We start from the raw sequence: 13,986 nt of genomic DNA, 5'->3' as shown, positions 1-13,986 counted from the left end.
TCCGGGACCAAACCCACTCGTCGCCTCTGCTGTCTGCTCCAGAACCAGGAAGGCTGAAAAAACAAGTCATATAAGATATTACTTAGACCATCGATTTAAAAAAGTACTGGTTCAATTGGCAGATCATTTCATTTATAACATGGGAAACTTATTCTATTATAAGTAAAATAATCTGCCAGTAAAATTAGCATTTTTTTTTAAATCAATATTGAAGAATTATTGACTTATATCATGTTGATAAGTTACTTGTAAGTTAGTGTCTTATTTTAAGTGTAAAATATTCACACTAGAAACTAAAAGTACTTTGTAGGGTTTTGTTTTTGCAATGGGCTGCTGTGAGCTAGACTTGTCTCAATAAGCAATAAATCAATTAATTGCATGATAAATTAAAACAAACTCATTAATTTCTATGCATAATTTATTGTTTTTCTTGTTTCTCTCTTTCTACCCAAAACTGGATGATGAATCTCTTCAGTCTGGTGTTTTGGTCTGAACTCACCCTTTTTTAAACAACAATTTGGTTTGCAGAGACTTTATAATCCAATTTATTTGTTGTTTCTGTTGTTTTATTTATTTATTTTGGATATCTAAAATGTCTTCCAGTTCCAGGGTTAAATGTTCATTAGAATTTAAAGTTTAATTCAAAAAGGTTTCTCACATTATTATGGCATTATATGACTTTTATGTTTATTTTTATCAAGTAAATCCTTAAACTTGTTGTTCTTCCTCCTATTCAGGGGTTTTGGTAGATTTAAGCTGTTTCCTATTGTTGTTGCTCAAAGTTAAAACGATGATTCCTGTCATTACAAACCTACGGAAGAAGATTGGGGCCGCAAAGAAAAATCCTTCAGAATTTTAACTTTGTCAAAGTCCAAATAAATAACCAAGCATCCCAAAGTGTTTGTCATTTTGTCGTTGGCATATGAAAATAATCACATAACTGTTTATTCCTTGCTATATGATTTGTAAACCTACAATTGATCCACACCGAAAGCCTGTCCCAAATTTATTTGCGAGATTTGAGTTTAAGACTATATTTGCCTGAATTTGCATAAACAATTTAAACAATTCTGATTCTGAAAAGTCAGAATTCTGAGAAAAAATGTGAGAATTTTCAATTTAATTTGAACTAAATTGAATTTTCCTTCCACACAAACCCCCTGCTGCAGGAAACAAACTATATTTATTCTATAAATGCTGAGAAAACAGTGAGAATTCTCAGATTAAAGTCTGTATTTTAACATTAAAGTTAGAATTCTAAAAACAAAAACATCAAAATTATGAGATTAAAGTGCAAACTCTGAGAAAAGGTTACAATTCTCAATATTGTTTGAGCTTAATTGAATTTTCCTTGCATACAAACCTTCAACTGCAGGGAACAAACAATAGTTATTCTCTAGATTCTGAGATACAAATTTTAATTGTGAGGAATAAAAAACGTCAGAATTTCGAGTTAAAGTGAGAATTCTGAGAAAAAAGTTACAATTCTCAGTTCAATTTTAAATGAATTTCCCTTCCAGCCCTCTGCTGCAGGGAACAAACTATATTTATTCCCTAAATTATTTACAAGTCAGTTTCTCTGCAGACATGAGGACTTAATATCTGCGCATATTTCATTGTCACAAAAGATAAATGGTGCGACTGGAGGTGTAGAGAAGGGGGGAGACATGCCGGCTGCAACACGGTGTCATAAATCACTGTTGCTTGGCGACCAAAGTCAGCATGACTCCGCGTGTCAGGCAGACCCCGCGGTTCACACACACCTCTCGTTTGACATCTCGTGATTAGTAGGCAGTTTGGAGGTTCATGTTTCGCTAAAAGTGGGCTGGCCGAGCTGATTTGATCGGTCGTTTTCACGCTGTAAATCTGCTCATGTTGTCTTTACAGAGTTTAGTCACAGGTGGAGTTTAGTTGGAGGTGTCAAACTGCTCAAACGTGCTGAGAAATGATAATTAACGCTTAATGATCAGTCGTTCATTCAATCCAACTAAAAACCAGGTTTTGTAAGAAGAAAAATGGCTGAAAACCTTGTTTTAACTACCTCGAGTGTAGTTTTAATCAGACAAATTCTCCGATCACGCTGCTGCAGGTGAGCATTGTTGTTTCGTTTTTCATTAGCTGCATTTCCATTACAAATGAGCGCAAAACTATATATATTCCAATAATGTCAAAAAAACACAATTTTGCAATTGTGATGTTTCAAATAAATAAGTAACGTGATTAAAATCAGACATGAATAAGTTTGTCCATGCGATAAGTCGTTAAAAAACATAATCCTCCAACTACTTCCTGTCTTTGTCTTCAGCTGCTAACAATAGAGTTAAGTTGTTGCAATGGCCCAGTCAAAGTCCCGACCTCAATCCAATTGGAACCAGTTGAAACTGATTGGAACCAGTTGGAATTGGTTGGATTCAGTTGGGACTGGTTGGAATTGATTGGTACTGATTAGAACCGGTTGGAACTGATTGGATCTAGTTGGAATTGGTTGGAACCGGTTGGAACTAGTCCTCCCAATGACTCAGTTCCACTTCAAGACAAGTGAGAAGGTGAAAGTTGCTGACCTCTTAGTCATGTGAGAAAGAAAGTACGAGGATTACCAGGAGACATCTTATTGAAAGCCTACTAAAAGCAGCCCAGCAGATCTCCTTCGCCTTCCACACATTGTATTCCCTGCATGTTGCTATATTTTTCACCAGTGCCTGATCATATTAACATGTCATGCTGTACGAGTGTTTAAGGTTATGCAGCAGCTAGTCTGGGCGGTGAAGTTCTCTGTGATTGTTGAGGGTATGATCTAGTTCCCAAAAGGCTCTGAAACAAAACAGTTTGAACCAAAATGCTGACAGCAGGAAAGACTGGTGTTGAGATCTCATCCCTCACACAGAGGGCATGTTGTAATGTTAGCATGAATTCACACCAGCTCTGTTTAGTTCGCTTTAATTGAACTCCAGTTCATTTTCCTGGAAAGTCTGGTTCGTTTGGGGACGGGTGAATGCATAATAGAACCAAAGAAGCAAAATCTGTTCTGTCTACGAAACTCAGTCTCGGCTCAGTTCAAGTGAACTCTGGTGCTGTTCCAATGCGTATGTGAACGTCAAGTGGACCAAAGACCACCCCAAAAGCAGGAAGTGGACAACAGTGGAGGGCATTCTGGGTAAATACAACCAAAATAAATTTGAGAGTCCAGAGCTAGCAGGAGTGGCAGACAATGGCTGCTGTCTTTTCCAGCAGCCATTGTACATCGCACACAGCAGTGAAACCACCACTGCATTTTATTTACAAGGATGTTGTGATCAGTGCCTTCTTCTGAGGTTTTTGTGCTGTTTCCTTCAGTGGTTCTTGGTGCTGCGCCACCACAGACTAGGAGGTGAACAGATATTTCAATTAATCTAGACTGTTTGATTCAGTACAGAGTTAAAGCAAAATGCAGCAGCTGAAAATGAAACAAATATTGAAATTTTGGCCACATTGAACTGAGTCTGCTGGTCTATCAGGTGTGAAAACAGCCTAAAATAATATGAATACTGTTATGGTTCTTTATGTTCTGCAGGAACCTCACTACTATCAAATTATCACAACAAATATGGAAAATTTCGGTGTGAAAGCAAAGATGAAACTTTCGCTTGCTTTCAACTCATCAGTTAGGTTTTAGTCCCTGATGCTTTCAGCTTGCTTCTACATTACTTCTGACAGGGACATTTCCTTGCAGGGACATATTATGCACATTTTTATACTTCTATTTGGGTCTCAACTGCCTCTAAAAACAGCCCGAGCGCTAAAAAACAACCTAGCAACCAAAACAGAGCTCCACACTGCAAATACACAAAATCTTAATTATTTTTGGTCTGGTTTCTACAATAAAACAAAACGTAGCAGCAACTTCTTAGCAAGATATTGGAGCTTGAGTTAAGTGAATGATTTCTTCATGTTGATGAAAACAAGATGGTTCCACTGGTAGATTATTTCACTTATAACATGGGAAAAATGTCTGGATATAAGTGAAATAATCTGCCAGTGGAAATAGTTACTTCTTCATCGATATTAAAGAATTATTGACTTAAATTAAGCTCTCATATCTTGCTAAAAAGTTGCATGCAAGTTAGTTTTCTCTTATTTCAAAAGTCTAAGATATTCGCATCAGAAATTAGGCCAAAAATACTTGATAAGATTCTGTGTTAAGTGACATTTCTTTGCACTTCTTCGTTACCTAGCAACACAGTCGAGCCCAGCCCCGTTACCCTAGCAACCCAAACAGAACTCCAGAATGTTTGGTCAGCTGGTTTTACTGCTGTATTTGCTGTACAATTGCTGCTTTTTGAAGCTGTATGTTAATATAATTGCTAATCTGTTTGCAGCCATTTTCACATTAAATGTAAACATTGCGTTGGGGGGAGGAGGGTGTGGCCAGCAGCAGCTTATTTGGATTTAAAGTGACAGGACGACCCAAAACAGCTCATTATGAACTAGATCTCATTATCTGAGAATGATTTTGTGAAAAACAAAAAAAATGTAATGAACATGTTTGTATAGACCGCAGTCCTATTTTAACCTGTTTAAGGAAGCAGAGCAGGTCACCTTTAAAGCAGAAAACTGATAGAATCAGGACAATCTGTAAGGTGAAGACCGTCCTCCAGCTGTTGCCTCCGTTATAACATCTGTTGGTACAGTTTGTTCCCAGTCAGACGTCCAGGGCACCACGGCAGCAGCTCCTGATGGATGGGAACTGGGACCGCTGACAGCTCCTCGGTGAGAAGCTGGCTTCCTTCTCACTTAGTGACGGCTCAAACCCTACAAACAGAAAATAACCCCACTACCCGGCATCTGGATTCGGGATCAGTTTAATCGTTAGCGGCCATTCTTTAAGTTAAAAGGACTCCAAAGGGCACAGGGCTGCATGTTTTTTCACCCTCATTTGTCTTTAAGAAATACAGCGATTTATCATCTCATTTAATACGACGCAGGCGTGTCCCTCCTGCACATGCTCAGTACGAGTGCATGCAAACATGCTGGAATGGTTGGGATGTCCTCGGTACCTCAGCCCGGTTCCCAGTAAAAAGTATCACGAGTTTCAAGTGACGGGATCGTCCTTTTTTTGGGACGGTTCCATCCGATCCGACAAAAAACCGGCTCATCCGTCTGCCCCTCCTCACTGATCAGAAGTTGATAAAGGTGAGCCTTGGAGTTACCAGTTAGCACTTTGACAAGAGCTGCACGGCAGGAGCCAAACAGAACCATGCCGGTCCCCAAGAAAGCAGGTAAGAATGGACTCCCACCGGAAACAACCGGTTCCCAATCATCCCCACTAATTACTATTTTTAGCCACATTACTCTGCAAAAACACAAAATCATACCAAGTATTTTGGTCTAGTTTATAGTGCAAATATTTTATTAGACTTTAAAGAACTCAAAACGAACTAGCAAGATAACCTAGCTTATTTTAAGTAAATAATTCTTGAATATTGATAAAACGTTCTAGATTTGCTGGCAGATTATTTTACTATTGTTGCTGAAAAGTTAGTTTTGTCGTATTTCTAGTGTAATGAGGAATTTGCACTAGAACCTAATACAAAATACTTGGTTTTTGCAGTGTATTACGCATATTAAGTCCGTTATTGTTTCGTTTGCATTTCTAATTTAATTTTAATGCGTTTTCATAACATCTTGAATTAAATACTGTCTTTTCATGTGTCTTAACATACATTTTAAGTGTTATGTTTATTTTAATGCTGTCTGATGTTTTCTCACTTAAAGATGAAATTAGTTGCTTTAGTTCAACACTTTATAGTCCATCTATTCTAGTTTTAATAACTCTTTATACTGTAAAAGCACAAACTTGATAAGTATTTTCGATACAGTTTGTAGTGCAAATATCTTAGTAAACTTCCAAAAAGACAAAACTAACTTATAAATAACGTTTCAGAAAGATATAAGAGTTTGTTTCAAGTCAATAACTCCTTAATATTTATGAATGAAAAAGTATTAGTCCCACTGGCAGATTATTTCACCATTAACAACCTTGTTCCACGTTTTAAGAGAAATAATCTACCAGTGGAAATTGTCTCTTTCATTTTTCACTTAAACTTTTTTTTACACCATTTTAGACGTACATTAAAAGTAATAATTTAAATCCTCTTAGGAAAACAACCATTTTATTGCATAAAATCCAAAAACAGCATTCCTTCAGTGAAGTTGAACCAGGTGAAACTAAAACTGCCAGTTGACGAGTTTTGGCTAAAATACTAAAAATTATTTACAGACAAATGTGTTTTTTTAAATGCAGTACATATATATACTTCTAAATATTACAGTTGTGGGTTAATTACTGCTCTGAATCTGCTGTTCTTTCAGCAAATAGCCTCTTTGAGTCTGCATGCTCCAGTTAACAATTAATCATTTACTAAATTAGTTGACTATTTCACATTATTTCATCATGATTAGCCGTTTCAGCCCTGAAAATAGTAATAGGATAAAAGCCATTTTGATTTTTGCTCCATCATGTTTCTGATTAGTTATTTAAAGTGTCGCCACCGGGCTCAGATGAAAGGTCACCGCGATGTCTTTGTTTTTCTGACATTAACCGTCCCGGGTTCACAGTGATTTGTTGCTCGTCACTTTGTTTTATCACCAGTTTTATTAGGCTGTTTATTTGCCATTGAGTGTCTTCATACCCGCCGGCCCGGCAGTCCAGCTCCGAGCCAAACGGCCGTCGTCACCTCGGACCATGCCAGTGTTTCCCTGACCATTAATCACGTCTATAAAGTGTGTGGCTTTGCTACTGAGAAAGCGGCCGTCTCGGTGTCGCATTGCCTTTTTTTCGCCTTCGGTAATCCTGACCTGTTGCAACATGACCACTCGATGCGTCTTTGAGATGCTTTTCTTTGAAGATGTCTTGTTTCTGCAGAAGAGGATCAGGGCCACTGGGAAAACAAATTAAAATTCTGACCTTTTCTCAATAGTTTTTCTTTTCTGAATTTTGACTCATCAGAATTCTGACTTTTTTTCCCCAGAATTGCGACTATTTCTCAAAATTCGTTTTTTTCTCTAGATTATGACTTTTTCCTCAGAATTCCAACTTTTTCCATAATTTTGAAATTTTTCTCAAAATTCAGACCTTTTTCTCAATTGTTTTTTTCTCTGAATTTTGACTTTTGTCAGAATTCCAACTTTTTCTCAAAATTCTGATTCTTTTTTCAGAATTCGGACTTTTTCTTCCTCAGAATCATAATTGTTTTAGCTGTTTAAGCACCATCACATAAATCTAATCGTAAAAATCAAATCTACCAAATAAAATTGGAACAGACTTTGAGTTGATCAAGTCCAGGTTTAGGAATCCAAGAAAAAAAGACAGTAATGTGTTTATTTCTGTATGCTAACAACATAACTGACATAAAACTAAGAATGTTTGATTATTTGTTCGGATTTGAGAGGATTCTGAGATTAAAAGTCACCATTTTTATGTTTTGTTGGCCCTTTCTTCTTCTCTGAAATACATACTTCCAGTCCATGCCTAGCAGCTGACACCTCCAGCCTCCAGCCCAGTTGTTACTAATCCATCCTCCTGCTGCTGCAGTAATGAAGTGTGAAATGCTGCACAGTATTTCAAGTAACAAAATGCAAAAGCTCATATCGGAGTTATTTATGGCTGCTTAATTGAAGCACGAAGTAACACAAAAATCCTCCTTAAGTGATTTATAGCGTCAGAATTTTGCTTTATTGATTTATTTTATGAGAAAGTCAGATTGAAGGACGAAATTTCTCCAGAATCCTTCCGCACCTTTACGCCATTTTTCCAGCCGGTAAGACTTGACACCAGATAAAAACGCCGTGGGATGAGACCAGATCTGCCCCTCATGTCCCTATCCTCTGATCTTGCTGTCTCAGTGGGACGTTTTGAAACTGATCTGCCCAGACGAGTCACTCCATCCCAATGAGACCAGAGTCGTGGAGAGAAAACAGTCCACTGGCCCGGCTGTCCAAAACAAACAACTCCCATAAATCATCCAAGGAGCCGCGGCTGACCTTTTAGCGGGACTCTTGATTTGAGACAAAATCAGTCAGAATATGTTCAAAACAAAAACAAGTGTTTTTAGTCTAGTTTCTTGGGCAAATATCTTAGTATACTTGAGATAAGAAAAAACGAACTTTTCAGCAAAATGTAGGAGTTTGTTTTATGTAAAAAATCCCTTAATATAAGTGGAAAAGTACCGGTTCACCTGGCAGATTACTCTAACGTGGAGAAAATGTTTTGTTACAAGTGAAATAATCTGTCAGTGGAACCAGTACTTTAAAAAAAATAATTTTATGAATTTACTTACACAACTAAGATATTGGGACTAGAAGCAAGACAAAACTACTTGGTAAGATTTGGTGTGTTTGCAGTTAAGTCACATTCCATGGGCACTGTGCTGTTACCTAGCAACCCCAGCCTAGCTCAGCCCCGTTACCTAGCAACCCAAGCAGTGTTCCATGGGTTAGCATTATATAAACTAGATCAAAAATACAAAGTAGATTCTGTGTTTTTGTAGAGTTCAATAGTTATATGGTCAAAAACATTTCAACACTGCAAAAGATTTAGGTAATTAATTCCTTAATGTTGGTTTTAATAAAGTACTTGATCCACTGGCAGATTATTTTCCTTACAAGACATTTTCCCATGTTACAAGTGGAATAATCAATGGAACTAGAGCTTTATCAAAATTGAAAGAATGTTTACTCAAACAGGCTCCTATGCCTTGCTGAAAAGTTACTTGTCAGTTAGTTTTGTCTTATTTAAAGTGTACTAAGATATTTGCACTACAGGCTAGTCCAAAATACTCTGTAAGACTTTGTGTTTTTGCAGTGTTCTTAGGTTATAACCTCAAACGTCTTCTAACACTGCAAAAACACAAAATCTTACCAAGCACTGTGGTCTTGTTTCTAGCGCAAATATGTTAAGGCACTTTAAATTAGACAAAACTAACTTACAAGTAACTTTTCAGCAAGATACAGGAGCTTGTTTTAAGTAAATAATTCCTTAATATTAATTTTAAAAACATGTGGTATTTATACTAGCAGATTATTTCACTTACTACAAGTGGAACTGGTAGTTTTTCATCAATAACAAGGAATTATTGACTTGAATATTCTACATCTTGCTGAAAAGTTGCTTGTAAGTTAGTTTTGTCTTATTTTAAGCATTTTAAGGTATTTGCAGTGAAAACCAGATCAAAAATACTTGGTAAGGTGTCATGTTTTTAGTGTAGAAATAGTTATTAAAACTAAAGATGTCATATAAAATCTTGAGCTGTGGAAACAAATTGCAGCTAGAAGTGAGAAAACATCAGACAGATATAAACATAAAAACACTTTAACCATAAGACACATGGTTTTGTGTTTTTGCAGTGTTCAGACACTGAATTCTAATAAACTTTATCCCTTTTAAAGAGCCGGTTCCTTTAAATATCCTCATGCCTCCCTGCCCTTCATGTCTCTATTGCTGTGATGTCAGGCCATCCATCATGGAGTCAGTTTATCCCGGCTGGCGCTTCCTGCTGCTCCATGGAACATCCTGGATATTTTCAGTCTTCCAGCTCGCCACTGACTTGACGTCTCAATCCTGATCCCTCTGCGGCGTTTGCCGTTTTCTCTCTTTCTTCTTCATTGTCTCATTTAATGAACAGAGGGCGCGGTTAAATAGGACTGATGAGGTCATCCGTGTCTGGCTCGCCCGTTTTCCGACATGCCACAGTCGACCTTTGCCTCTTCTAATGTTGAACATTTGGAACATGGTGTCTCCATACGTTCTGTTAATGTGACGGTTTTATGTATCAAGTGGTTTCTTATTTAAAAAGTTTGCAAACATCTCCTCGGATAAATAAGAACACATGTCAGACAGGGACGTTCACAGACAGAGACAAGATGACATTTTTCATCTTGTTAGAGCTGGAAAACGGATCACAACATAAGTGTTTTATCATCGGTCAATATCGACAATTAGTCGTTAGTTTTTTGTTGTTTTAATTATCTAAACTTCTGCCAAACTGATGGCGTGACTTTCCTGCTTTATCCACTTTCCCCAACACAGTGTTGTTTTTTTTATTTGTAAGCAGTTGTGAGGAATGGTTGGAAAACCTTGAACTGCCGCTGCGCCAGTTACTCAGCAGACTGTTGCTAGGTAACCAAAGAGTGAGTGAGTTGCTAGGTAACCGAAGAGTGAGTTGATTCCACTGTGATTGTATGATCTGCATGTGCTAATTGTCATTGTATAAGATCTAAAGAGAATAAGAAGAAATAAAGATAAAAGTAGTTTAATTGCATTTGCTGGACTGCTACTGAAAAAAAATGTAACGTATGTGCCGGTGCACAGTAATCAAATGTGAGAAAAGAGAGAATAATTTTTTTTTTCATTAACACATGGTATACAGCGTTGTAAAGTCAGATAACACATTTAGTTAATATCATAAAAGATGTGATTATTATAAAAATTAGTCTTTTTTTTGTCACGGATGAATCTACTGGAGGGTGCAGTGATGGTACCTACAGTAGTAGCTAACAGTCCCACAGGTCCAACACACACTTTTCTACTTAAATTATGTCCATTTTTATAACATTGTCTAGGAAAGTAGGCCTTCTTAAACCAATGAATATTTTAATTCATATAAATAAATGTGTTACACTGTGATGATGTACGTTTTAAGAATAATCCAGAATTATTTCTTCAGCATATGGACAAATGAGCCAAAGAAAACTTTGCAACTGCAGACAAAATGCTTCAACCAAAGGGAATGGAAGCATGAGAGCATATGTGCTCAAAATGACTGCAATATAATCCTGCTTTCTGTTTTGAAATGTCTAGGGAAAAAAGAAAGCAGCGCTGCAGAAGGTAAATCACCAAATTCTGTTTGTTTTAATTCAGTCATCCTGGTAAATGCTAATAAATATATCTTTGTCTCACTCTAGAGAAGCTGCCGCCATATGAGCCAAATATCCCTGAACCAACTACCAGAGCTGACTTCATGAAGTGTAAGGCTTTCTAAAGCTTTTAAATGTCCATCATCTATACCTACGCTGCAAAAACACAAAATCTCAGAAAGTATTGTTGGCCTAGTTTCTAGTGCAAATATCTCAGTACACTTGAAATAAGACAAAAATAAGTTAAGAGTAACTTAAAACTGTTTTTAAAAATCCCAACCGCATAAAAAAACAAATACATTTCAAAAACCCCTCTATTGTTAACTAACCCGTTACTTAGCAACCCCAGCCAAGTCTAGTCTGTCACCTAGCAACCCAAGCAGAGTTACAAGGTATTTTTTCCAGTTTGTCTGCTGGAAAAGATAAGTGTTTCCTTGTTGACTTTCCATATGGAAACCACTTGCTGCAATCTTATTGGCTGTGCAGGAGGATCCACTTCTGCTTTTCAAAGGTGTATGGTTGTATAATTGCGCAACTCTTTACAGCCATTTTCACATCCGATTATAAACTTTGAGTTTGGGATCGTGGCCAGAAGCAGTTTATTTGGATTCAAAGTGACAAGATGCCCTTAAACAGAAAATAATAGGTCACCTTTAAGAACCTCCATGTTTTAGCCACATTTCCACACGCAAGTTATTTTTCTACCTCCTCAGACTGGTTCCCCGTCTCTCTGGATGACAAAACAGCACAGAAGCTGCTGTGGATTTCTGAGGGCAGAGCCAAAGTGGCTCGTATCTCGGACGCAGTCTGCCCTTATCCCAACAGGCCTGAAAGATACCAGGACTCACCACAGGTAGGACTCAGGCCTGGAACTCAAAGGTCGCAACATGGCGAGGCCCATTAACATGGTTTACGAAAGGCCATAATCAAACACCGCTTTTAATTGGTTCAGTTTAGAGTTGCAGGGGCTACATGTTACATTGGTTTTAGATGCACTTTTATATGTGTCTTGTGAAATAAACGCGTTTCCAACATATCTAACGTGGTGATGCGAGGAGCGGCCATGTTGAAATATGGTTAACTATTTAACTAACTGAGGTTAGTCGAGTTGCTCCAACTTTCCAGGTAGGAAATCAGACTTTGGAGGAAGTTTCAGTTGATTTTTTCGACTGGGAAATTGACCTCACTATATATAGTCTGTAGAAATTCTAGAGCTCTGAAAAAAGGGAGTGAATTTCTGGGAAAAAATAAGAGATTTTGAGATTAATCTAAACATTTTCAAGAAAAAACTTATAATTTTTGGAGTTTAAAAAGTTTAAAATATCTAACTTTTGAGATAAATCTTAAAATTTTGCACTTTTTTATATTTTGGAGTTTTCTAGTAATTTTGACTTTTCAAACTCGGAAATTTCTTTATTTTCTAGAACATTCTAGATCAATTTGAAGATTTAATTTTTTTTCTAGCAAATTTCTGACTTTTAAAACTCAGAAAGTTTCCAAAAGTCAAAAATTTTCAACTTTTGAAACTCAGAAATGTTCTAGTTTTTTTTTAGAACAATTCTTAGGTTTGTGTAGCAAAATCTTAGCTTTTCAAACTGAGAAAATTAAAAGTTTTTTTCTAGAAATTTTTTTTTGGGGACGGGGGGGTTTAGCAATTTTTTTATTTTTGATACTCTGAAATTTTCAAGTTTTTTCTTGAAAATGTTTTTACAAAAGCTTAATCTAAAAATTTGGCATAAATTTTCTGTAGCTTTTTCTGTCCATCTCTAGCACGCTGCCGTAGAGCGGAGCGCTGCGGGTTTCACGAACGTCTCCTGTTGCAGGTGCTGTGTAAGGAGGGCTTGATGGGTGTCCGAGGCTACTGGGAGGTGGACTACGACGGCTGGGTGGTGATCGGCGTGGTGGCGGAGAGTTTGCCCCGTAAAGGCCAGGAGGTGCCCTGCGGTCTCGGGGAGAACAAAGGCTCCTGGGGAGTCGGCTGGTCTGGTTCCTGCTACCAGGTCTGGCACAACGGTGAGAACATTGACATTAAGCTGCCGCCATCCCCCACCGTGGGCGTCTACGTCGACCTGCCGGCCGGCGTCATCTCCTTCCTGTCGGTGGAGGGAGACTCCGAGAAGGAGGTGCGGCTGATCCACAAGTACAAAGCCAAATTCGAGGAGAGAATTTTCCCCGGGTTCTGGATTGGAACAAATTCCTTCTGTCTTATCCGGAAAAAAGATCACTGACACTTGAAAGGGATTTCAATGGAAGCCCATCCATCCCATGAATGAAAAAACAAGAGCCCACAGGATGTCATAATTTTGACTTTATAAGTCATAATTTTTGATATACTGGAGTAAGCCTCCTAAGAGAAACTATTTGCAAATTATGACTTTGAATCTCAAAATTATGACATTCAAATGAGAAATTATGACATTAAAACTCAAAATGATGACTTTTAATCTCATAATTATGACTTAAAAACTTATAGTTATGACTTTTCTCTGTCTATATTTTCATAATTTTGACCCGTATCCTCATAATTATGACTTTAAAACCCCAAATGATGACTTTTTCCCATAATTTTAACTGAAACTCATAACTATGACCTTTATTCACAAAATTATGACTTTTGTTCTTATAATTATGATTTTAAAACTTGTAAAATTAAGAGTTTTAACTCATATAAATGTAACTTGTAAAATTATAAATTTTAAAGTCATATTTATAAGACTTTTTACTTTTGTTTTCATGATTATAAAACTCAAAATTTGACTTCCTGGCTGGCTTTTATTTTTTGGTTCATGGCAGAAATGGGCTTCCATAGTTGTGGGAATAAGGCAGCAGCGGTTTTACAACAAAGTGTTCGTTTTAGTGTGATTGGAGAAAAAACAAGCTTTGAAGCACAACTGAATACTTGGCGACATGTTTGCAGGTTGGTTTTTTTTCTGAATGCATGAAAACACCTTCAGATCTTCATTTGTTTTTGTTCATTTAAGTTAGACAAGATAAAGTTGGGTGTTTTTATTACTTTGACCTTGCTTAATTGTCCTGAATGTAGTCAATAAACTAGTCTTCTTCACTGCGTCAGTATGAAGTCGACACTCAACTGAC

General features: G+C 37.2%; 1 protein-coding gene across 1 annotated transcript; it reads left to right on the top strand.

Annotated features, from left to right (window-relative positions):
- The first annotated feature begins 5,093 nt into the window (after positions 1-5,093).
- Positions 5,094-13,986, top strand: LOC102221342 (tripartite motif-containing protein 16-like protein). The gene is made up of 5 exons (XM_023348528.1): positions 5,094-5,255; positions 10,835-10,861; positions 10,939-11,001; positions 11,604-11,743; positions 12,714-13,986. The coding sequence occupies exons 1-5, from the start codon at positions 5,234-5,236 to the stop codon at positions 13,116-13,118; spliced, it is 657 nt and encodes a 218-aa protein (XP_023204296.1). The 5' UTR covers positions 5,094-5,233; the 3' UTR covers positions 13,119-13,986.

Source organism: Xiphophorus maculatus, chromosome 16 (genome assembly GCF_002775205.1).
Source record: "Xiphophorus maculatus strain JP 163 A chromosome 16, X_maculatus-5.0-male, whole genome shotgun sequence".
NCBI lineage: Eukaryota > Metazoa > Chordata > Actinopteri > Cyprinodontiformes > Poeciliidae > Xiphophorus > Xiphophorus maculatus.
Note: the sequence above shows the minus strand (reverse complement) of the source record. Positions and strands in the feature narration are given on the sequence as shown.